The sequence below is a fragment of the Strix aluco genome, chromosome 3 (genome assembly GCF_031877795.1).
Source record: "Strix aluco isolate bStrAlu1 chromosome 3, bStrAlu1.hap1, whole genome shotgun sequence".
Taxonomy (NCBI): Eukaryota; Metazoa; Chordata; class Aves; order Strigiformes; family Strigidae; genus Strix; species Strix aluco.
Genome location: NC_133933.1, coordinates 68,632,736 through 68,658,326, shown reverse-complemented (window position 1 = coordinate 68,658,326; position 25,591 = coordinate 68,632,736). Strand labels below are relative to the sequence as shown.

At 37.3% G+C, this 25,591-nt stretch overlaps 1 protein-coding gene across 16 annotated transcripts in view; it reads right to left on the bottom strand.

The window, feature by feature from the left end:
• The window catches only part of HBS1L (HBS1 like translational GTPase), a 60,909-nt gene extending 40,560 nt beyond the window's left edge, over positions 1 to 20,349 (bottom strand). The window contains exons 1-7 of one of the 16 annotated variants that reach the window (XM_074819037.1): positions 20,200 to 20,337; positions 18,369 to 18,469; positions 17,266 to 17,355; positions 16,767 to 16,832; positions 14,910 to 15,075; positions 14,668 to 14,805; positions 12,199 to 12,393 (exon numbers count right to left, since the gene is read on the bottom strand). In XM_074819037.1, coding sequence (XP_074675138.1) covers positions 12,199 to 12,393; positions 14,668 to 14,805; positions 14,910 to 15,075; positions 16,767 to 16,793 — 526 coding nt within the window. In that variant the 5' untranslated portion in view covers positions 16,794 to 16,832; positions 17,266 to 17,355; positions 18,369 to 18,469; positions 20,200 to 20,337. The other 15 variants (XM_074819038.1, XM_074819039.1, XM_074819049.1 and 12 more) reach the window with 15 other exon arrangements.
• Positions 20,350 to 25,591: the final 5,242 nt, after the last annotated feature.

Sequence of the window (25,591 nt, the reverse complement as noted above, 5' to 3'; positions counted from 1 at the left end):
TTGCCCCACCCTTCAGCATAAGAAATGTATTCACTTAACATAGTTAAGTTCTCCTTTTTTAATTGCAATGTGGTTTACATTATCTGCGTTACTCATCTACACTTGCATTATTTATATATATTATTACCCTGAAAATTTCTTTATTCCACATTTTCCTATGAATTCCTCTGGCACCAGCCAAACATATCTGAATTCCAGAGTTATCAAAGACAAACTTGTTTAAGTCTAGAAAAAATGGAGACTGAACATTGCCATAATCTGAATAAGGGAGACCTGTATTTGGAAAATAACAACCTATGTATAGATGTGATGTGAAACATAGCACTGCAGGCTCTATTCTTCATTGTCAAAATCATTCAGACACACAAACTGGTTTATAAAAGGCTACGTATCCGAGTTTAGAAGAAAAACTGAATACAGTAGAATATATCCTGTGGTTTTAAATAAGCTTTGCAAGATTTATCAGATGCAGATGAATACCAGGAAAAGTTGATTTGCCAGTCTGAAGCAGTGCATTTCACCCTATTGTGACTTTAGAGAGGAACCTGCATGGACTCAAGTGCATTGCTTAATGTTTTTCTCTTCCTTGAAAGAGTAGTTAGACACTTCACATTTACAGCACTACCTGCAAGCACACCGATAGCATCTACAACTACAATTTGAATCGCATTTTTGCCTTGAAAAATGTTTATTTAAAATCTTTCAGTGGCACTTTGCCTCTTTTTTTCAATTTAAGCATAGCACTTGGTATATAGGCAGTTTCACCACCTTGCCTAGTTGACAAGCAAAGTTAGTCATTTTCCTGTTTATGTGGGTCAGCAATAGGGAAGAGGAAAACCTTAAAAATAGGAAAATGTGATTCTAAAACCACAAAAAGTGGTAACAAGGACTCAAACAAGGAGTACCCAAAACAACTTCAACTCATATTTTGGAATTAATTAGATACAAAATTTCCATTTAGGCTGAGTTTTTATATGCAGTAAAAATATGGAAGAACTACTGAAGCATCAACCACTCAAAGCTCTTTCATGTCTCTGCCAACTGGGCATCACAGCTTCTGCAGACTCAGGTATTTTCCATATTAAAGTTACCCGGTTTCCCAAGCTTCTGGCATTTTAAGCACGGATTTCTACCAGGGATTCTGACAGCAGACTCAAGAGTAAGTTGAGATGATGAAAACCAGACAATATTTTGTCACCCAAGAACAAACCAGTTCAGGTAGAGGCACACAAGTACTGAGTGGGTGGCATTTCTGTTGGTATGTACGTGGTACAAATACACTAGACTATGTAACTAATGTTTTATAGCAATATTGAATCACAGAGAATAGAAGGAATGTTTGATACACATCCAGAAGACAGTACAGAGGTAAAATAGGTATTGATAAGAAATTTTACAGGGAAAGAACAATAGTATTTGTAGTGAAAGACGCCCAGCATAAACAGACATTGTAAAGTAATTCTGGGTTTTAAGCTTGCATTTTTACACCTTCCTGGCTTTTACCTTTTAACTTCACTTCTGAGTTTTCACACATGCTTCCTATTAGCATTCAAGCTCCTTTTCATCAGTAATTGATATTTTTTAAACTGTTTCTTTTGCTCCGATAATTTTGGATTTGATATGCCTACACTTTTAATGTTTAGATGTCTTACTAAGTTTCTAGAGCTGAAATGCATTGGTTTACAACTGCAAAATACTACTGTCTGAGTCTTGTCAACAGCCTTCCTTTGAGTACTCAAGTGCAAACTTAGGTAACACTTACAACGTTTAAACTGATATGCAACAGCACTACAGCAGCAAACATTCATCCCTAAAACTTAACAGGATTTTAAAAAAATGTGACTCCAACCATACCTTCCTGGCACTCCAGCAATCACATCTGAGAACTTAGTAAATTCTTCACTTTACCTTCTCAAGACATGGAGAAAATCAACTGATTGTTGATCTTTACCATGACCTGAAAGTGACTGAGATAGAAGTCCACTCTAAGAACAAGCGAAGCTACTGTTTCCCCAGATCTCTGGTTCTTCTGGAATGCCAAAGTTCTAAAAAGGACAGAACCATTTTTACTTTTACCTAACCTCTCGTAGCTTCCAAGCAAAACACCCCACTTTATGATATAGTCAACTACGAAAACGATTGACTTTGTGTTGGTTTACATTTTGTCCAAAAAAAAAAGTAAATCAAACTAGTGTTAAAGGACCATAAAAGAAAACTCAGAAAAAACCTGGAGTGTCACTTTTTCCAGTGTAGGTGTACAGTATGTATGAGGAGAATCTTAAAAAGGTATCTCAAAGGATTTTAAAAAGCTTTTCATTGCTGGTGACACATTTTTCCCTGAAATAAGCCACTTCCTTTCTAAAACCCACACAGTACCTCAGAGTCAAGATTCAGTAACTTCTCGAAGTCTGTGTATATATTTTTCTTACACAAAACACGGAAGTCTTAAATTCTCATTACTTTCCATGATTTAAGACAGAACTATATTATCAGTCATGTCAGATTTCAAACATTTTCATTCAGTAAAGAACATTTTCTCTTTGTCACAGGCTGAACGCATGCCATATCTGAGGATCATTAAGTACAATAGGCTCTTATCACTATTGCAGGCATTTGTTACCGAAAAGTTAACACAGCCAATTGAAGTTGGGGACAAAAATTTCTTCTGAGCTACCTGGGTATAAATAACTGATTTTCAAATGTGTGAAATCAAAGCATTAGAGCCTCGAGTATGATAAATGGAAGTAAAACCTGAAGGGACTCTAAGCTAATGAAAATATATTGTACATCACCATTAAACTTCAGAATGTTTGCTCCTTCAGGATTTCTTTGGAATTCTCCCTATAAATAAAATGCAAAAGCATCAGTTTGTTTGCTTTTTCATTGAAGACTCCCAACTTCACTTGCCCATTAACCACAAGCAGAAGTGACAAAAGTTACATTTAAAGCACAATAATCTGCATTCTGATACTTTGCACTAGTAAGCAACTGCTATCAGTGTTCATCTGTAGTCTAAAAAGAGGACAAATAAGTATTTGTCCATGGACTGAGAAATGCCCATCATTCTGAACCAAAACCAAACCTTGCTGCATTCAACTGAGTGAAAAGAAGCAGCTAATTAGATTGTCACATTGTGGTGACATTTGTAGGATTTTTGTTTATTTATTACTGGTGTAAAACAAAAGTGAAGGAAAGTATTTATACAGGAGAGGCAAAAAGAGGCAAAAAGAGCTCTAGAAAATGGAAAGATAAACATTAACAAAATGCAAGTTAAGCACCTCCTAATTTTACTTGTGACTTGTATTCTTGAAACTGCCCACGCTGTCTTAATAGCTATGTCAAAAACTTGAATACATTAAGTATTAATAAAAAACATAAATTAAACAAAATGCCAGTGAAGAAATACCTGCATCTCTATTAACAGCTGCAAGCAGAGTAGTATAGTCCAATATTTAGAAAACTAGACTTAAGCTTGAGACCTGTGCTCTATTCCTATATTATCTGGCATATCATGAGTAAGGTTTTTCAACTTCCTGTGCCTTACTTTCAATTTTGACTCTTTACTATGAAGCTCATTTCTTATTAAATATTTATAATATAGCCCTATAAAGACCCTGTTCTTGGTATTATTCCTGAGAAATTACCATAAACCAAAATAGCCAGTGCCCCCACAAAGATGGCTCTACTACAGGAAGGAATTAATTAAAAAAAAGACTAGATGCCTTGCTACCCCAACAACAATCAAACTAAACATGCTCAGGTCACAGTAGTTTTTATTTCCTGCAAGGACTGCACATTTCCAGACATCTGACCTCCTTCCTGCTCATGCATCACTAAAATCAAAAATCTTAAGTGTCATAAAGTGGTTAACAATTCCGTTAATGGTGCCTGAAATGGAATAGAATCTAGCTCACTCACCAGTATCTGTATTTGTTCTGCAATACTAACACGGACAAAAATTAGTTTAGCCAGAAAAAGCAAGTACAAATGAAACAAATATGCACAGAATGCACATCCTTTTGACTAAGAAGGGTACATTTTAACATAAACATTTTTTAGAAATTTGAACTTTAAGAAAGGTTTCTCAGAGAACCCATAAATACGAGCTAAATTTCATCAAACAAAAATCTTTGCTTCTCTTGACTGCAGTAAAAGGAAACAATACAACAGTGCATTTCAAAGTGGAATTTCTGAACATCACTAATACCCACTGCTGAAACAGAAGCAAAGGACACCTGAGAAATGCTACATTTGTCAGGAACATATGTCACCAGTTAAGAAGTAATTTCTGTTAAGATTTCTTACTCTGATTTTATGAACAAAAATATTCAAAATAGCCAGTTGAAACATTAAAATAATGTCCATCTTCATCAGTTATTACCTCCATATGTTGACATGATCATGAATAAATACTTCACAGGCAACTCTTCTCTAAAATCTCCATATTCTCATTATAAAAAGAGTAAGACAGTTTTCACTATGTCTTCATAAATCTGAAATTCTTAACAAATTGCTCATGAGTTCTCTTTCATTTTCAACAGTGAAAACTACAACCTTTTACAGGTTCTAGTCATCTTCTGGTCATTTTCTTACCAGAAAGTTGTAGAGAAGGGCAATAGGTTATTTTCTAAAGGAATCCTACCAACACTAAACACCCAAATCAATTATTTGACCAACAAACCACTGACATACCTCAGAAGCCACCAACAATTGTTTTTAATGAGTCATTTTTAAGTATGCAACATAATGTGTCCACAAACAAGATAAAGAACACTTCCACGACAACATAAGACACCAGAAACTCATGAACCATTTCATAAAAATTGTTCATGTCAACAATCACCTGAAATCACAAACTGCAATTACGTTTTACTTTCAGTAAAAATGTTTACTTTTGATAAAAATGTATACTTCCACAAGCAGTCTGCATGAAGGAGCCACTGGCTGTATAGTACAGCAATACTGAAAGAGAGACCCATTCTCTCTGAACTGCATTAAGAGAGCAATTTGGGAAGAGCTTGCTTCAATAAATAAATAAACAAACAAACAAATAAATATATCACTATTGGCTTTGATTTTTGTTTCATCACATTGTTTCCTACTGCAGACTAAACACATCAGTTTCACAAAAAAAGTTTCTCTTACTTTCCCACAGAAAATCCTGTAAGGTCAAAACCATTAGCACACACAAGTATAGATAACTTGGACTAATGATATTTCCTCATCATCTAAATAGCTGTTTGGACACAGTGAATCAAACATAAAATCTACTTAAGAGTTTATCAGCTGTCTACACTTCACACAAACCAAAAAAGGATGCAAGTTATGCATAAAAATTCAACTCAATTTTCAAAGAAACAGAAAAGCAGAGAAGCATCCCCTTTCAGCACTTCAGGAAGCTTATTTTTACTGCATGAACTACAATGTGATTAAATTCTTGCTTTTTTTTTCCCAACCACAATTCATAATCAGCATTTAATACAAAAATGTTTTAACAACTCTAAAAAGCTGAGCACTTTAGATTTTAAAGAGATATGAATGATTGTGTGTATAACCCTAAACTACTGTCCTTGTATAAAGGTAAATTACTGCCTTTGTATAAAGGCACTGTAATAAACTATATACATTTCATAAAGACAACCTATATCCTATCTTCATACAAACCTTTTGTATAGCTATTCATTTTTGCAGTAGCAGTAGTTACTCTTTAACTTTCTGCATAATTGTAGATTTTCAGAAATTGTTGTTTGAGTGACATGATTAAAGGAAACAGGGAAAAACAAAACTGCAAACACTACCTCACTGCACCAGTTAGTCTCTTAGAAATAAGATTCTGAAATACTATTGTGCAACAGTTCCAGAAACTCATGTAGCTCGCTGTCTGAAGCTTAAGATCATGAGAATTGTCTGAATAATTCAATGAGAAATTATTCATACAGTTATTTCTGGGAAAAAAAAAAAGTAAAAACCAGGTATGTGAAGTTTTAATCCCATGGGGTTTTTTTTTAAATTTCAAGCTTATGCTCCTAACATTCTATACTTTTCTCAAAACAAAAGTGTTTTCTGTTGTAATTAAAAACCAGCTAAATATAATTATGTTAAATCGCATCTCAAAGGGTACACAAAGCATCAATCATTTTTGATATTCCAGTGGGGGTTGTTATTTTCCTACTCTTCTCATACATTTGACTTTCAATTTGCCCTGGTTTTCCAAAACAAATTCAGATAGAAATCAACTAGAAAAAAGAAACCTAAAAGAAAAAAATGGAACAGATATTTAGAGACATTTTAAGAATGTTGATTTTAAGAAATGAACTGCAGTAGCTCTAATTGCTACTGCAACAAAGAGCTTAAGAACTAACTTTAGACAGTTGTTTTTTTCTTATTTCACTGATAACCTTTCCACTTTAAGATCCAAATAAGGTTTAAAAAAATACTATCAAAATGATCTAAAGAAAAATTTACAAACTCATTTCTAACTGAAAGCAAACTGGAGCCTCAATATGGTATCTGAAGATGCACTACTTGATGACAATTTTTACCTTACTTTCTCCAAATGAATCTTCCATGGAAAGAAGTATGACCATGCAAACCTAGACAAGAACTGGAGCCTGTTTCCACAATAGATACAATCATTATAGAACATTCAATCACAACTCTATTTCTATCAGGTAAGTTAACAAAAAACTGTAATTAAGTCAGTCCTTTAAGAATACGCATTTTATTTAGGTACAGAAAGCAATGTCCACAAGTCAATTTTGTATTAAAAATATTCAACAGCCACTTAAAAATTACATACAAAATAAATTTAATGTACAAAATACCTTAGTAGTATACAGTCTGAATACCAGAAGTAGTATGTCTATGTAGTTTAATGTTATCTTTATGTCCATATGCAAACACAGACACAAGTACTTTGCAATCTTAATATGTGAATTCCAAAACAACACAGTTGACCTGTATTACACAAAGATCCACACTAACAGCAAAATGGGGGGAAAAGGTTATATACATACATCAATAAAATAAGCTCAGTGTTAAGCATAAAATAGACATATTTAGTTAACAAGAATTCTAACATTCATTAGGCAGAAACGCTTCAGTGCAAAGGCCAAACACAGACTTGTTATACCAAAATGCCATATACCATAATATCACGCAGTATTCTAAGACAATTAAACCTGTCACTGATGATACAAACCCGGTTCTCAGTAAGAAAATTAAGGAATAATTAAGGGAATTATTAAAATACCTGTTACATTTAAAAAGCAAATATAGTAACACATTACCTTTTGTTTATAAAAGCAAAACTGTAAAATCTTCCAAGCATGGAAATAAATAATCTCTGCTGAAAATTAATTGTAATTCAGGTTTATCCACCACTTACACACCTTCTGCAGTGTTCAGCCTGCAGGTTTGTACTAATTCAAGGCTGACTTCAGGATTCTGGATTGCAAACTGAAGAAAAATGCCTCCCCCACCCCTTATACACTGAACATCATGTACTGACTTCTTCAAGACTGCTAACAACACTGAGACAAATGTAAATGAAAAAGTATTTTAAAATCTAGCTACCTAACAAGACCCAAAGTTGTTTACTAAGTTATCAATCCCACAGTAAGATCGGCGATAAACGTATAATGCTGATGCCCTTTGGCTTCAGTCACTTGTTCAAACTTTAATCAGCATGAAACCTATGGCAAAACTGAGCTCCAAGTACTACACATTGCCACCTACTACTTGCACATGCTTTCTAATGGAATCCATAGGACATATGTTTAGGCGTATGTCCAGTTCAGGCTCCAAAATTATTAAAAATGCTAAGAAGTTCTATGCAAAAAAAAAAAAAAAAAAGAAAAAGAGCAGCCAAGGGAATGAGAAAACAGATTAAAACCAATGAACAGTTCAACAAGAATAAGAGAAAAGATTTAGAGGGGAAAATGAAGGCATTCAATGAAAATTTAAAATACCCACACGTATTAGAAATCTCTACCTACATTAACTAGGACTGCAAGAGTATTTGGAACATAAGAAAGCAAAACCACCTAAAAATATACCAGGCATGATAATGCCAAACTTTGCACTAATATTTTACTTCTAAAACTTAGAATTTCTCTACTAGAAGAACACACACAACTTTGGAAAAACTGAACTTTTAATTATAAACTCTCCAAATAGGACATTTTATCTCAGTGGGAAAAACAGACTTGGACTTCTAAGTAGTGGGAAGTTAGTATTTGGACTAACTACAGAGAAACTGATCACTGAAAAGCATTTTGTATTGTTCAAAAAGCAGAATTTGTTATTAAGACTAACTAAGAAAACAACCAGTATACAAACAGTATCAGCCAGACTTCTACAGGAACTCTTCTGCGAAAACAAATCAATTATGCTCCTGCTCATGAACTTATCAGATCATAGTATGTACACTGGATTGTATTATTTACACTTTAAGGCACTCAAAATAGGTAAGGATACAGATGGCTAGATTAACATGTCAACTAGAACATAAACACTGCAGCACTGTCATTATATAAAACTTTTATTAGTAAGGGTAAGAAACATTCATTTCATTCAAGAAGTCAGAGGTCACACTGCTCATAGTCCTAAATAACATCAACTAGACAAACAAGCAAAATATACAGAACATGAAATTTGTACCTGAGAGCACTGGAACATGTTTTATTTTTATTTAGAAATAAAATTGTAGTGCAACCTGAAGACAGGAATAAACCTAAAGGTTTTATCTTCTTTTTGATGTAACATGCTCAACAAAAATTAGATTAAAACTAGATGAAAATCATATCTACTGTTCCATACTAGCTGCCAAGTTTAGCATGAGTAAGTGTATGGCAGTATATGAACAAATATATTTTTCAAGTTGCAGCAGTACCTTTATTGCACTTATTGCTGTTCAGGATCTAAAATACTGACACTGACACTGGAAATATATTAAAAGTAGTAACTTGTGCTAAAAGGTAAGCTGAAACATACATGCAGTTACTGATTTGACTAACAGTGGCACCAGAATCTGGTAATTATCAGCTAAAAAAATAAGTCCAGAATGTCCTGTCCAATCTTCTGTCTAAAGACTCAAACTAACAGCAATGGGTGCAAACAGTAAAAGAGAATATATTTCCATTACTAAAGGAAGCTTTCTTCAAAACAGACAAGAGACAGACACAAACAGCACTTACGCTTTGCCTGAATTTTTTTTTCCATTGAGCAAAGACTCTCATGCTAAAGTTGAAACAATTGTTATTCCAATACTTTTCTGAAAGACTTGAAAATAAACCATAGAATCCTAGTGAAACTTCTCATGAAATACATGCAACATGTATAAACGTACAAAACAGCTGGTTTAAAATTCTGAATATCACATTTTGACAGCTGATGGGGGGGGCAATTTTAATTGCTTGCTCCCCTACAAATTTGGTCCTATGAAAAACTATACATGTCCTAACCCAACAAAAACTGTCAAAACCTGAAGTTAGTGAGGCTCTTGAAAACTAAAGGTATTTCTGTTGTAATCAATATAAAGATAGAAGAGAATAATGACATTGACTGTCAATATCAATTACAAGACTGGCAGTTTAATACCATACCTTATCAGAAAATCTAACTTTAAGAACATTTAATAAAACAGTCATAATATAAACTGAGGTTCCTGTTACCCAAACTATACACCATATAGCAAAACTAAATTATTTTACAGAATAATAGTTCAGTGTTCTTCCCAATGAATTGTATCTTCAACACGTAGGGAGATGTTTCAAGAAGTCTAATGGTGTTTATAGAATTTTGTACATGCAATATCTATATACTAAAGTTCAAGACTTTTCAAAAGTTAAAAATGTTAAATTGTCAGTGAAAATTAGGCAAAAATATTCAGTGCAACAGCTTAGAAGTTCACATACAAATTTGTTACCAAACAATGAGAACTGCAGTATGTCAATTAAAAAAATAAAAAAATTCAATTCTGGATTATAAATAGGTCCTATATATGATTTTTTTCTTTAATATACCAAGATATAAACATCGATTCCCCCCTCCCACACACTACTCTCTTGTAAAAGCTCTTTTTTGGTTAGCTTTCACAATGTCATCAGGAGATGCTGATTTGAAGTCAAACGGTGTTATGGCTATTATAGGACCAGTTTCCTTGGGTTTTATGTCTTGTACTTGTCTACTGTATAGGAAAGCTTTATGTATACCAATTGTGCGCCGCTTATAACCTTTTGGAGGATAACGGAGACACAAGGTTAAAGCAAAAGCTGAAGGTCTTGCACGCAGTGCCTTCATCCATGAAAGGGACAAATCCTGCCTCTTAGGAGTAAGCCCTCTTTTAGTTTTTTTATTTGTTTTGGCAAAACCAGAACATTTTCCTTGTTTTTCTTTTAAAGGTTTAGTTTCAGGGCTTAAGATATTCAACTGTCCTACCTCATTTTGTCCTGCAGATACATCTGCATTTTTCACAAGGACACTTAAATCAATGCTGGTTCTTTTAGAGGGTCTCAGTTCAGTTACACTGAGCATGGGGACGTCCGTACTTTGTTGAGTTTTATCTATTTCAATAGTCTCTGCTATTAAATCCAAGAGTGATAAATTCTCAACCTCCTTTAGTGGAGAAACTTTAGAGAGGGCTAGAGAAGACAAAGATCCTGTTAGCTCTGGCATCCCACCTGAAGTTTGGGGTTGACCTACTAGTTTTGATAATGGTGAGGTTCCCAATTTCATACCAGTGAGACTTGCTGTTGACTGGGTGTAAAGATCAGCCAAAGAATAAGAGTGGCTAGCACTGCTTTCCTGGTGTTCCTGAAGTAAGTCAGCCAGCGATGTACTTCCAGACCTTAACACTGGCAAAGTAGCCATGTCTGAAGAGAGGCTTTCTTGTTTTCTACTTTGCACAAGTGAAGAAAAATTTTCAAGTTCATTCTTTCTATTTACAGTATGACTAACTTCATTATCAAGAGCCAATTTTCCTAAAGCACTTGTTAAACATGGAGGACTGTAAACATTTGCATTACTATTACACTCAGAAGTATTTGAGGAAACAAGAGGAATGCTGTCTTCAGGACTCAGAGAATCACAAACCACATTCTGCATCAGCAAGGATTTCAAGTCCTGTGTTTCCTTGCATTCCAACTTCTTAAAGGAAGAATTTCCAGATGGGTTACTTCCTATGCTAAAGTAAGTATCATCACTGTCAGGAATCGAACTTACTGCATTAGCACTTTCTGGTAGTTGACTCTCTGCCTGTTTATTCACAGGTTCACAAAACGATCCTTTACACAAATCATCACTGAAAGAAGATGACAGAACAAGTGAAGAGGATTTCAATCCTTTCCTTTCAGATGAAGGTATATTGGATTTTTCAGCATTGAGTAGCATTTTGTCATTTGTAATTAAAGAGTAACAAGCTGAACCACTTTTGGCTGTCAAGTTTCCAAACCCAGGTTTGCTGGCATCAGCAACATTTTCTACTGCACAAGAGAAACTGTCTGTATCAACACACATTTCTGGACAACAAAGTAAGTCTCCTTACCTTACAATAGCCAGTAATTTTCAGATGGAAGCGCAGTCACAATGAAATATCCAATTTTTTTAAAGTTGACAGCAGCAACAAAAAATCAAGAAGAAACATGAAAAGGCATTTAATTACTAAGTGTTATCCAAAATATGCAATGTTACAATTAAATTACAGGTACCTACTGAAATACCTAGGAAACTTTAAGAATCGGGAAAGAATGACAGTAAAGATTACAGAGTTAAGAGTAAATCAAAATAAGAAAGTTAGTGTACAGACGCTACCAAAAAAAGGGAGGTATTGGGCATGGGAGATGACAGTTCACCAAAGAAATAATGGAAGTACATAAAACTTAAAGATGTTGTCCAACTTCTAGGACATGTATTCATTCAGTTAAGTCATATATTAGAAATCAGAAATTTACTGTGAACTGCAGGTGGCTGCAGGTTGAATTTAAGCTGACACTAAGGTTTTATTTTGACTTCTAGCTCAACAAAAGCTACTGTTTCCTTTAAATGTTTATAGAGCACAGAAATAGAAAAGTTGGTCTTTTTTGATTTTCTAATAAATGACTAATGCAGTAACAAGCATTTTCACAGCTTGTAAAGCCAAAATTAAACTGTACATAGAAATGAATCATCTTGAATATAAACAATTAAATAGAAGTATACCTTTTGTCGTCTTTCCTACAATCACAGCATCCTCGTTCTTGGTCTTCACATTTTGCTTACTGCCTTGTGAAAGCACAAGATCCAAAGCCTTCTGTGCATCAAATTTACTATCCAGTACTGCTTGCACCATTGTTTGCTCTGGTACAGATTCTGCCAAAACTTCTCTCATTTGATCAAGGCATGAATTAAGACGGGCTAAAAGAGACATATTACTGTTATAAGCTGCACAAAAAAATGTCTTAAGTGGCCTAACCACTAGTACCACACATCTGATTAACAACAACAGGAGAAAAGCATCACAGTGAGAGATAAAACCTTTAGAAATTAATTTCAATCTCACTTACTGCCATGATAAACTTTGCCCCCAAACCCTGCAGAATATTTGACTAATTTCAGATATTGCTATAAGGAACATATCACTGACTACTATTTATTAGTCTATAAAGTCTCAGTGAAATACTCTGATGTCGTAAAATTAACTATCTTTACTGCAGAAGAGAAATACAAATAATCACCTTAAAATTATCCAAAGTAATTTAGTAAGTCAACATGGAATCCCACTGAACAGCACATTTTAATTGTTTACAGATGCTACACCCTTCTGCTGTTTAAGTGTTTACATCCAAAGTAAAACAGCATTTTCGGGGGACTCAGGCCTTAACAATTGAAAACTCTGGATCAACACACCAGGTTTGAAACTATCTGCAATCTTTACCTTTCCTAAAACTATAATACATTTTTTGGCTTATAAAATCAATTTTCTTTGGAGCATATTTCTGCAACTAGTATATGCCTTGACTAAGATAAGTTTCTTAAGTCTTGACTTAACACACAAGAGACTGAAAATTCACCAGGCTGCCACTCACTGGAAGTAGTGTGCTGATCAGACATACAAACACAAGAGACCAGAAGAAAGTCTTCCTGAGTACCACAGTTCCTGCCTGTTCAGATTTTAGAAAACAGGCACTGAACAACAGGAAGGCTACTACAGATTCTTTATTTGAACACGTCCTCAAAGATGGTGATGTTTAAAGAACTTTGCTAAGGGAATTCAACACCACAGAATTACAACTTCCTCAAGGTTACTTAAATCCACTCCCTCGACCCGTAATCCAAATAGCAAGTCAATGTTCCCCAGACATTTGCTCTGCAAAACAAGCACTGCAGAGCCCTGCACAATGTGCTGGTTGGCCATTTTATTATCCAACACTCAACACAGACAATCTTGCCAAACTCTTTGCAGCCAGATTGACTGCAATCAGTAATTTCTTATTAATGTCTAACATAGCACACACTATCAAGCATAACTAGTCTTGTGGTACCACTGCTGTTTTCACAGTAGAAATGGTTATTTCTAGGCTTCTTTTCCATCATTTTTTAGTCCGGAATATTACTTTCCTTCTTGTTCCAATATCAATTCTTAACTGATGGAGTCTGTCAAAAGCATTGTGAAAAGCCAGCGTATCGTATTGTCTAGATCACCTGTATCCACATACTGGATAATTCTTTCAAATTTCCCTCTACACCATTACTTCCTGTTGTAAAAACACGTATATTACACCCCAATTTATTATATTTACCCATATGTCTATGCATTAGCATAGCTTCTACCAATTTACTTGACATGGAATCTAGATTGCTTCTGTTCTATCTATTGCTTCTGAATTTTCTGCAACTTGTTTTAAATACCAAGTATCATTCATGCATTTTATTGTCTATTCATTCACCAACACACTTTACTCTGAGCTTATCAACATTTTAAAAACAAACTTTATTATTTCCAAAACATTTAAAACTAGGTTACCTATTAATACTTAGGAAGGAGACTTGTGAACCTTTTTCAAACAAGTTTAAAAAAAAAAAGCAAATATTTTTTCCCTAACCACTCAGCTCAGAACTTGGCTTGTAATGTGGAATTCACAGCTGCAGGATTGAAACCAGTCTAACGAATTCAAAACAGGGTAAGAGAAGATTGTAGAGGATAAAGGTATCTAAATATATTAGCTACTGTTTCAAGGAAATGCATGACTGAAAACCTTTCAAATACTGCTAATTGCCATATTTTGGAATGCAATACAAGCAGAAGATCATTCTACAAATACTATGTTCCTAATACTCTTCCCTAAGCATCCATTTGATAAGTCAAGATCATGAGCTACATAGATGCTTGGCCTGAGCCAGTACAGCTGTTCTTATGTCTGAATTTAATATCAAATCTCATTATTTCTAATGAGAAACTAAGAACATATTTCAGTGTATGCAACCAAGTTATACAAGCAGTACACAAAAGGTAGTTACAAACTTGAAAAATCACCACTGAAGCTATGCTCACAAAGGATGTTGTTCTACAACAAGATTACAAAATTGTGAGCAGTCAGTCAAGTAACAAATATTAATTTAAGACAATTTTAGTAAGTCCTTAATTTATAAAAGAGATTGTTCTGAGAATTATTTATTTTCTATAATTACCTCTATCAACTTCAGTCAACTGATGATTGGATGTAAAATAATCAGCAGTATCATCTGTACCTTCATAGCCATATTCTTCTTCTAATGGCTGAGCAAATGTTGCTGGCTTGTCTCGTCTGGAGTAGATAAACTGAGCTGCTGCATTAGATAAAAAGCAAAGTATTAAAAAAAAGTCAAATCTTTTTTTTCTCCTTTAAAAACAAAACATCTCTACAGGGAAAAAAAAAAGTTAGGATGCTTACCTGTTGCAGTGGTTTCGGGGCAGGGGGAATGGGACACTACTGTATAATGACTACTACCTGAAGACTGCACAGAAAAAGCATACAGCATGCTAGAATATAAGTAAGTCCTCATCACAATGAAACCACAGGCTGGGCAACATCCTTGTATCCATGTAATGCAACAATTCTGCAAAGTGTAGTATTCAAACAAAAGAATATACTCCAGGTCTGAAAAACAGTATTTTCTACACCAAATTACCATCTACAGCCTAATGTCTCCAGAACCTTACTCCACAATTATATTTTTTTTACCTCAGTTACAAGTAAAAAAAAAAAATAGCATGAAAATAATGTTGTTTTGACAGTATGGCACTGTCAAAATACTGGTAACAGTTTAATGCAGTTGAACACATTCTTTTCTACTTGGAATTTCATTAGAAATACAGCCCATGAGTTAAGAATGTATATTCACAGAAAACTTTAAAAAAGTGCAAAATTCCACTCTGATTGAGCAACACATTAAGACACACATAGATAAAACTTCTTGCTGAACATGAGCCCCAGTCATTACATACTCTCAGAAACGTACCAAGTATAATCTAAACAAATTTCCTTATGCTAAGTAATATTCTCCCCAGCTCTAAAAGCATATGTATATCCAGAAGTTAAGTAGCATAGCCTTAGCAACTGTTTCCTAAATGCATACCATTTCATATTCAATCACCATAACTTGAAGCAACTATTAAAAGATTGCTATACAATCTAGATCAGATTATTTTATAAATGAAGCTTACGTAAAAAGAATTCTTAGGAAAATTACTGGGCACAAACAAGAATTAGTTTTTCAATTTAGCAGTTTATACTTGATTAAAAAGTAAACACGTTGCATATTTTTATCACAAAACACAAGGCTACCTCTTAGAAAAGTCTGAAAAATTCTAGGAATTAAACTTAGAAACCAAATGCAAGACAATAGGAATTTAAATCAGGGAATGTGACTACAAATAATAAAAATACACACCTAGATTTGCTTATCTAAAATCAACAGTATGACAGAGGAACAGATTTTTAAAGACCTAATTAACTCAAGTACCTGTGGCCAGAGGTCACAGACTGCATCACGGTCGCAGCGGATTTAGATCCAGCCTAGTTACCTGCAGTAGCACAGCTTCACATCAACATCAGCCATACTGTTTTCAAGGCCTGCTAAGCTCTAGAAACACTGCCACCAAATCTGGAGAAACCCTGAACTGGTAATCTTGCCAGAGATTTGGCTGGAGAACACAACCTAATGGTTCTACGGTTGGGTTGAATTCAGCTGGACTGAGCCACTCCAATTACATCTCACTTGAGCACACAGCATCACTATTTTTATATCTAGTTTGCAACATTACAAATGGCAGAAGGCTTATTATTAACTCCACATGATCTTACATAGGAACAGAAGTCAGCGAGGACCAGTGCTGCATCCCACAGTAAGACACCCTGCCCAACATTTACTCAAGGTTGTGTAAAAGACATCAACTACCAGGTGCAGAATCACAACTGTTAAGACCAGCTAGATCCTACTAAGAATTTTAAAACGCACCAAATGTTTCAAGACTATCAACACATTCCCATAAACCAGATGTTTACATTATCAAGTACATTCTGACCATCCAAGACAATATACTTGTACGACTGAAGATGTGCCCAGTTGTCTAATATGACTTCCAAAAGTACAACAATGCCTAACACTATTTAACTGAATTTAACAGGATTATGGTCACTAGGCACTTTTCAAAAGTTTCACTAGCTTTTAAATATTGTTTTATTCTAGAAATAAGTATCAGACTAGGAATCAATGGACAATGCTTGTATGTAACCATGTGAACTAACCTGTTGAAGGAGAAATGCAATAATCATCTTCTACTGATTGGCCATACACATCATCATCTTCAAAATCTAAGAAGCAGAAACAGTAAGATTAGTCTGCATAGTTTCTAAATACTTAATATTATAATGCAAACGGTAGTTTTTACACAAGGTTTTAAGAAATTATGCATCTCTAGTATTCCAGAAGTGCAGTTAAATACTGTTTATTTACCTAGGTAAGAAATTCTAAGTTACAGTAATAGAATTTTAACATTTAATACTCTATTCATGAGAAGAGCTGAAAACTTTCAAGAGCTGCCATGCTTCACACCTCCTCCTTCAGCATCTCCTTTGGAAGGCTGCCCCCACAGTCCAAACTCAACTGTCTACAGTTCCACAAATCTTTACCCCTGGCACTTCTCTCCATATTTCTGCTTGATCTCTCAACAGTCTCAACCACAGACAGTTCAATTACAATCTCTGCTCCAACAACTCAGGATCAGCATTTCTACTCCATACCTACCTACTTCACAGCTCTCTTCTCTGGTCTGTCCTCACGGCCATCTACCTTTCAACTCAAGTTCAGCAAAGAAAAAACACAATTCACAATTCCCTTTGAATACACAAAATTGTTTCAGCCATAAAGCAAGAATCTTATATAGCTACTTAAACACAGCCATATACTTTCCCCAATAAAACAAAGGTATCAGGAAGCAGTTATCAGAAAACACAGAAAGTAAATTATCCCCCCCAAATCCTAGCATTATGTAAATCTTGAAAATAAATTTGTAATTTTCACTAATAATGACATACACAGAAAAAGTAATTAAGTATTTTTAAAGATGTTATTGCATACACTCGGCAGTTTCATAAATAATACGTATTGTTCATTGTTTTAAAAGAGGGAGAGATAAAAAGTAGCTAACAGCTAAAAAAAAAAATCTAAACTCTGGTGTCAACTTACAGGCCACAGAACTGGGACACTACAAACACTGTATCCATCTATAAAAGGCTTAGAATTTGGGGCATGAAAGGTTCATTTATCTCTCAACATGGAATAAGAAAATTGAAGTAAACTCAACTCTATAATTTTCAAACTGTAATTCTCAAAAAAAATGCCAACCAAAAGCAGTAGCTAAAAGGGCTGGCAGAAGTGTATGAAGTTTAGTGAAAGACCCAGGAAGCTACTTTGGAAATTAACTATCATGGAATAAAGAAAACATATTATTGTCTTGTTCTGATTGTTTGTCTTTAAAAATTAAAGAGCATATTGTCATCTACTTTTTGATGATGTTGGAAAGAACTCACTGTCTCCTGGTTCCATGCTAGGACCAACTAATCTATAAGTCTAGAGAAGAGATAGACTTTTTTTTCAAGGTAAGAACATCTTTTTGTAGTTTGACCAATACTTGGAGAGCGTCAAGGAGAACTCCTAGATGACTTCTGTGAATGGTTAACATTCACAGTTAGTAGTAAAACCAAGGTGAGTCTTCTCAGTGTGCTTTACTTGAATAACTTGTGTATCCCATACTGGTTTAATTTCTAAACTAAGAAAAAGACACCTCAGTGAGATGGCTCAGCTTGCACTGACCATAAAAATAATTATTAAAAAATGACAGAAATTACAGAGAACAGAGTGGAAGTCACAGCTGTTGATACTGTAGAATACTTCTGAATCATCAACATGCTCTCAGCTGGAATATCATATTCAGTGCTGATCACAATACCTCAAAAAGGAGAGAGCAGAAATAGAATATGGTCAAATAAAGGCCACATGATCTAAGGCCTCAGAAGCATTCTTAGGAAAGTAGACCAAAAAATACTACAAATATTTATTTTTGAAAGGAGACAAATAATTGGGCTAGACAAAGCACTACAGAATCCTAAGTGGCATAAAAAGAACATATGGCTTTATATTAAATAAAGAAGACACAGAAGTGTACTTCATTTGGGTCAGAAATGATTATACGCAACTACAAAAGTAGTATACAGTGTAAGTATAAAGACTACACGTATACACACTTCTAATTAAACCTGATGTGTAACGCAACAGTAAAGTTTCAAATAACAATAGGAACTTGAGCCTCATATGGCTACAGCAAATTACTATGTATCTCAGCAACCTTATTAGGAGATTCTGAGTGTACAAACACTGAAATGAATTCTACAGATTGGGCACCCAACTTCACCGACAACAGATTCAGTTGAAATCAACATTTCAACCAATCCGTGGTGAAGAAAATCTCTTGAGGATGAAAGAATCAAGCAGTCTAATCCCCAATCCAGATTAAGATTTTGCCCGTATTAGGTAAATTTGCACTAGTAAAACCTGCAAGGTAGGCCACACAGATGTCACACCTCACATGGATTCACATGACTTCCCCAAGAATTCCAAGATCACAGTGGAAAACCCAATTTGTTCTGCTATAATACATATACACATTACATCTGTCCACTCAACAGCAAAAGACCAGAGGCAGGCAGAAGTATTTCTTGCAGTTTTTGTATATAATCTGACAGCTTGAGCAAACAAGAATAGCTGCTCCCATACCAAGGGGCTCTTTAAAATACTAATATCAATTAGAAGTGTGCCCATTTTTCCACAGCCCAAGCCAACACAAACAAAGCCATTTAGAAAAAAAGAGTGCAATTTACAGTTTGCCTAAGTTAATGGAACAGGGCACAAAGAAAACTGCAGCACTGCAGGTATGAGCCAAGTTCTTACATAAGAGCTCGTTCATTCCATGCAAGCTTAAGTCAAATAGAACAGAAAGATGTCTGAAAAACAGGTTCTTCCTTAGATGCTCAACTCCATCTCCAAGAACTACACTTTTTCTCCAAGGAACGGCCGTTGCCTCTCATCTATTATTATGGCTGAACATCAGCAACAATTTGCTAGAGCTAAGAGTGGGAACACAAACTTCTCGGCTTTACAAAACTAAAAAAGGGCGGGTTCAATTGTACTGAGGCTGGTTTTCAAGCCTGAAAAGCGGTCAACTTCGGCAACTTAAGGCAGCGCAGGTAACCCCTTCTGTGACCTGGCCTGCTTGCCAGGGCCGCGCTTTCCCCGTGGGGAAGCTCCGGAGAGCCCCCGGTAGCAGAAGGTGGCCCTGAGGGGCGGCGGCAGCGCGGCCACGTGTGCCCGACCCACCACTCGGGCGGGAAATGGGGGGGCGGGGCGAGGCCTCGCACGGAGCCTCGGCCAACCCCGCGGAGGGGAGGGGGATGCTTCTCCCCTCCCACCGCCCTTGACAGCCCCCCGCGCCCTCCCCTCCACCCGCTTGGGCCCGGGCACACTCTCCCCCCCGCGGGCACCGCCGCGCACCCCTGCGGGGCGGAAGGACCCGCCGGGAGAAGGGGTGCAGGCCGGTAAAGGGAGGGTGCGGAGGGGCCGGCAGTTCATGCGGCGTCTGAGGCGGCCCCCGCAGCTCTGCCGCCGGTTCCTGCTCGCCACTACCTTCGTCGTAGTTATAGCCACGGACGTTCCTGTGCCGGGACATGATGGCGGCGACGGCCGCCTCGCTCGCCCGCGGTGACGCTGGCGCGGCGGACCTAGGGCGCCATGTTGGTGTCCGGTGGGGCCTGGCAGAATCCCCCTGCGCAGGCGCACAGGGCACCTTCCCGCCCTCGTTGCGCTGTCGCGCATGCGCGGCGTCTCCCGCCTCGCCCGGCCGCTTCCTGGTCGGCCGGTCGCGCGGGGCAAGGGGGGGGGTGCGGTCCCTGCGCCGCTCGCGCTCCGCCCCTGCGCGGGACGGTTGCCACGTCAGCGGCGCGCGCTAGCCTCGCGCCGCGTGGCCGGGCTCGGCTGAGCGGCCGGGGAGGCCGTGGCCCGCCCACCCCCCGCCGGGGCTGCGCCCCTCACCGCGCCCTCGGCCTCCTCAGAGACGGTGAGGGAAGGGCCGCTACGGCGCCGCGCCCTGGGAGGTCTCTGCGCGCAGCCTCCGGTGGTGGCGTCGTGCTCAGCCCATCGCAGAGCAGGCCCGGCTCCGTCTGGCCTAGCCTGACCCGTCCCGGGGTAACACCGGAACGCTTCACCTGCCCCCCGGCAGGGAAACACCCCCGTCTTTGCGATGCTGCAGCCGACACTGAGCGTGCCGGCATCCAACCCCCCTGCTTCTGATGCAGCCGTGAGGCTGATCCTACAGTCGGGTGCAAGCTTGGTGCTTGTAACCATGATTGCTACGTCATTATTCACACCTCAAACTTAAAATACAAGTGCTGCAACCATATGTGCCCATATGGAAGCAAACATATTTGAGCTTATTAAAAGCTGTGACATGACTGATGATGACATAACATTTGGGGTTGGCCTAAATTCATTGAAGGGTATGCTTATGTAAACACACTTTAAAAATACCATTTTTCAATTGGTGTACCACCCCAGGAGCAGAGGTTGAAAGGCTTTGAAATGAACTTTTTTTGAAATGGTTTTTCTCAGTTCTGGGTCTTGAAACAGCTCAAGTTGACCTGGTTTGTGGGTGACTAGTAGCCACTACAATCCAGTGACTGACTAGTGGCCTGGATTAAATGAGCTGGCTGTAGGTAAATGCAAACTGTTAATTAGTATTGCTACTGGCAGTGTTAAGCAGCAAAATGTCAAAGCATTAGGCTCCACAGAGGTCTTGATCTGACTTCATTGGCACATTGCTGGAGGCACCATCTAAAACTGAGTTTCAGCCTGCAAGTGCTGCTGCAGTGCCAAGGGACCAGGTAATCAAGGAATGTCCCTACAGCTGCCCGTTGCTGGGTCAGAGAGAGAAGGGCAAGCAGAGAAGACTGGAAGCTTCGGTGGTGGAGGGAGATGGGAGCAAAATCCCAGTTCACAGGTGCTACCAGTGCTCCCTGCTGAGCTCCAGCTCTGACAGACTCAGCTACTTCTACATCCTCCAGCCCAGCTGCTCCCCAGATACCTGCATTCATCTACATGCAGCTCCTCAGGAGCTGCCAGGCAGACGATCCCATTAGTATTTCTCAAGTCAGATGTCTCCATCTTCAAGACCTTTAATACTTTCTTTACCATCTTTTTACCCAGTCTTGAGAACACCAGAAATCCAGCCTCTTCCAGCCACCTGCATGCTCCAGGTGTCCTCCAATATCCCACCGCGTAGCCACACATCCCTACAGACACAAACAGGCATACCCAGGTTTTGTAACTGCCACCTAACTATTGTCTCATCCTGGCCCACGTGCCAAAACTCTCACTATCTGCAACTCCACATCCTTCCTGGTCACTGCTGGAGGCAGGGTGTGTTAAACATAAGCCAGTTTGTGTTCATATACAAATTGTATGCAAATGTGCAGATTGTTCCCTTATGTTATTTGCATATTTCTAACTAATTTTTACAGGACAGCACATGCAGCTGCACAAACTTAGGATCTATATAGTATCTTTCATACAGTTCTAATTTTAAAATAGAATTGGAAACAAAGATTTCTAATTAATGCTGGTGTCCTGTTGACCTTTAGTGACCCAAATGTTCTGTACAGCAGAGGTTTGACAGAAGTTGTGTTCCTCCTTATCTGTCCCAATCTCTTGATATGGGTCAAAGATACAAAAGTGAAGAATTGCTATCATACATTATGATTTAATATTATACGTCCAGGGTGACACACTTCTAAATTCAAAACCTGATTCCAGCATGTGCTATCTGAGCTTTTAATGAAGTAACATAAGATACTGTAGCACTACAACCCTCACAGTGTTCTGCCAGTCTGTCTCCCAACAGCTTTACTTTGGAAATGGTACTCTTTCCAGCCTCCAAATTACTTAGATCCCATTTTTCAAATGTTAAAAACTCCAGTAAATCTTAATCATGTCAATTTAACATTTTTTTCCTTCAAGTAGTGACATTTCTTGTTTCACACCTGACAATCCTATTGCAAAGATGTTTCTTTCATCCTTCCTATTCATGCTTTTTACACAAACCACCAAACGCTTATCAATAATTTTTCATGTTTGAATTTTATGTTCACATTTACTATGTTATCGCTCTTGATTTTCAGTGATGGTGGCCTCCACAGATATGACCCACATTTCATTCGCTTGATAGTCAGATGTAGTGTTTTCAAGATTTAAAAATTAGTATTTAAAAGAAGAAAATAAATAATAGTTATAAAAATATAAAGATGATCTAAGCCCAGTATAGGAGGTGATAAACTATGTAGCCTTTCCATGGCATTAACTGTGAACTTGGAAGGCTGCTATTTTTCTTCATTTAAAGTGTAGTAGGTTATATAATGTGAAGACCTGAGGGAAAAAAAAAAAAAGAGCAATTTCACACAGAAGCACAATTATCTGATTTTACAGCAGTATCTTCAAATAAAGTCATAAATACACTGTGATCATCCCTTGCCTTTCCTTAACTCTGAGACCTATGTAAATGTTTTAGGGAAAGGTGTTCAAGAAATAATAAGCTTTAGTCCTCAAGCCCTAGCTATACCTCAGTGCTATTTGTAAGTGAATACAAGGTTCATGAAAAGTATTTGTCTGATAGCAAAGCAGCCTATAACTAAACATTATTCCTTCAGCAGCAATTAAAGCACCATGAGAGAACCTCACCAGTCTGGAACCTCATCAGCCTGTCTCTAGCAGCTCTGACCAAGCAATGACTAACATGTCACTTCTGGTAAACACTATGAGCATTCATGTCCTTCCTGCCCACTGAGATTATATATTACTTTAAGACATGTGCATTAAGAAGTGAACTGACACCACCAGTCTCAGTCCAGATGGCAGCCCTACTGGTAATCCAGTTTTTCTCAGCAGTCTCCTGGGCACTCCCAGTCCCAGCACTACCAATTTTTTTTGTAACAGTAAGAATCAATTAATAAAATATTCAATAATTTCTTTTAGCTAAGCAGAAAGTCTTTTGAATGATGTTATTTCTTCTTAAAGTGAAGTTATCCAGCTTTTTAGTAGTTTTAAAGTTCTTAGTTAAAAAACATTCAGTCTATTTCAATATTCTTTCCTTTTAAACCAAAGCTAAGCAAGACCTGGTCTGGGAAAAAGTAGCATAATTCCAGATGTTATACCACACAATGCAGTGTGGGTGTTAAGTTTTAAAATATAGATATTATCAATGTCACTAAGCACTATTCCAACTGATAAATGATCTCACTAGATCAAAAGAACTGCAGCCAATAAATACATGTCTGGTTTTGTTTAAAATGACACCATCTAGATCAGAAGCTGATTTAAGAGTCAGAAAGCAAAGAGTATTAATAAATGATCATTTTGTACATATGGTAAATAGCAAGTGTCCCCAATTTTCCACAGTACGAATGAGCCTGTTAAATATATTTATTATTTCTTTGAGAATGGATCAGTCTGCAGAACAAGCTTTGCATGTGAGTTAGTGATTTATGTTAGTTGACACCTTATACAATTTCAACAGGATCTAGCTAAGTTAGATAGCAACTGATGGCAAATGGTAATGTAATAGCAATTTGATCTGGAAAAGCTCCCTATTTGGACGGTTTAACAGAGAATCATAGAATCATTTAGGTTGGAGAAGACCTTCAAGATTATCGAGTCTAACTGTAAACCTAACACTGCCAAGTCCACCACATTCGTGCTCCTCACAAGTATGTACACTTACTGTTACAATAAAGAAATACTTCTGTGACTTCAGCTATGTCTATACTTCCCAAAACACTTTGGGCTCAATCCCCCATTCCCCTGTCATCCTGCTGCCTCCCTGCTGGCTCTCAGACTGCTTCCCACCTGCAGTGACCCAAACGTTGGCCCAGAAAGGGAAGTTCAGTCTCTGCAAGGAGGGAACCGCCTTGAACCACATGGCTGCGAGAGCAGGAGTGCAAATCCAAGCCGGGTTGCCAAGAGCATGTTAGCTATAGCCACTGTGAAGCACTCACTGAAAATCCCTAATCACTTGTTTTTACCACTGAGTGCAAATAAAAAAAAATAAGATATGATTACAACAGAGTGGCATTCACTTCTACTTGGTCTATGAAGTATGTCGTTGATACAGAGTGAGATAAGTGGTGAGAATCACCAGGGGCATGGGAAATTTCTTACATGAAGAGAGATTAAAAGGATTAAGAATTTGTCTTACAGAGGAGATGTATAAAATGGGACATGACAAAGCATATACTAGGGGATGTCTCAGAAATGCCATTGGTTTTTTTTCCCTCATAGTAAAAGAGAAAATTCCATGAGATTGAAAGAAGGCAAATTTTAAACTGGTAAAAGTAAAGAATTTTCATTCAGCACAGAATTAGACTCTAAAATTCACTGCTGGAAGAAATAATCATGGCCAAAAACTTAGCAGGATTCAAACAGTTTAGAAATTTGTGTAGATGACAAGAATACTTAAACATGATCACAGTAAATATTTAAAATCTATATAAAAGTTCTGCAAGGTATGGAAATCTTCATGTTAGTGATTCAATCTACTTTTAATTGTTACAGGTGACTGACAGGATAAATTATTGGGAGCTACAGACAAAAGGAAGAGACAAAACAGAAGGCTGTCATTATGACTTGGTTGAATATGATGCACATGTCTGCGCTAAAGCGTATTATAATGACTCACATATATATGTAGTGGCAGCATTCTGTTGTATGTGATTGTACACACCAATTTAGCAAGCACTTTTAAAAGTTTGTCATGGATCCTGGCTACTACCATAAACTGTGTCTTCACCAATACGTCTGTGGTGAGGTATGTTTATTGAATATAAGGATGCAGTCAAGCTTCCAGTAGCACCAGCAGGATCTTTTTCTATTGCCTTGGTAGGAAAAAAGATTCTGGGAAATATCTTTTAAGAAACATTACACAAGCATCCACAGGTGCAAATCAAAGCAGGATGAATACAGTTTGAAAAGTCCC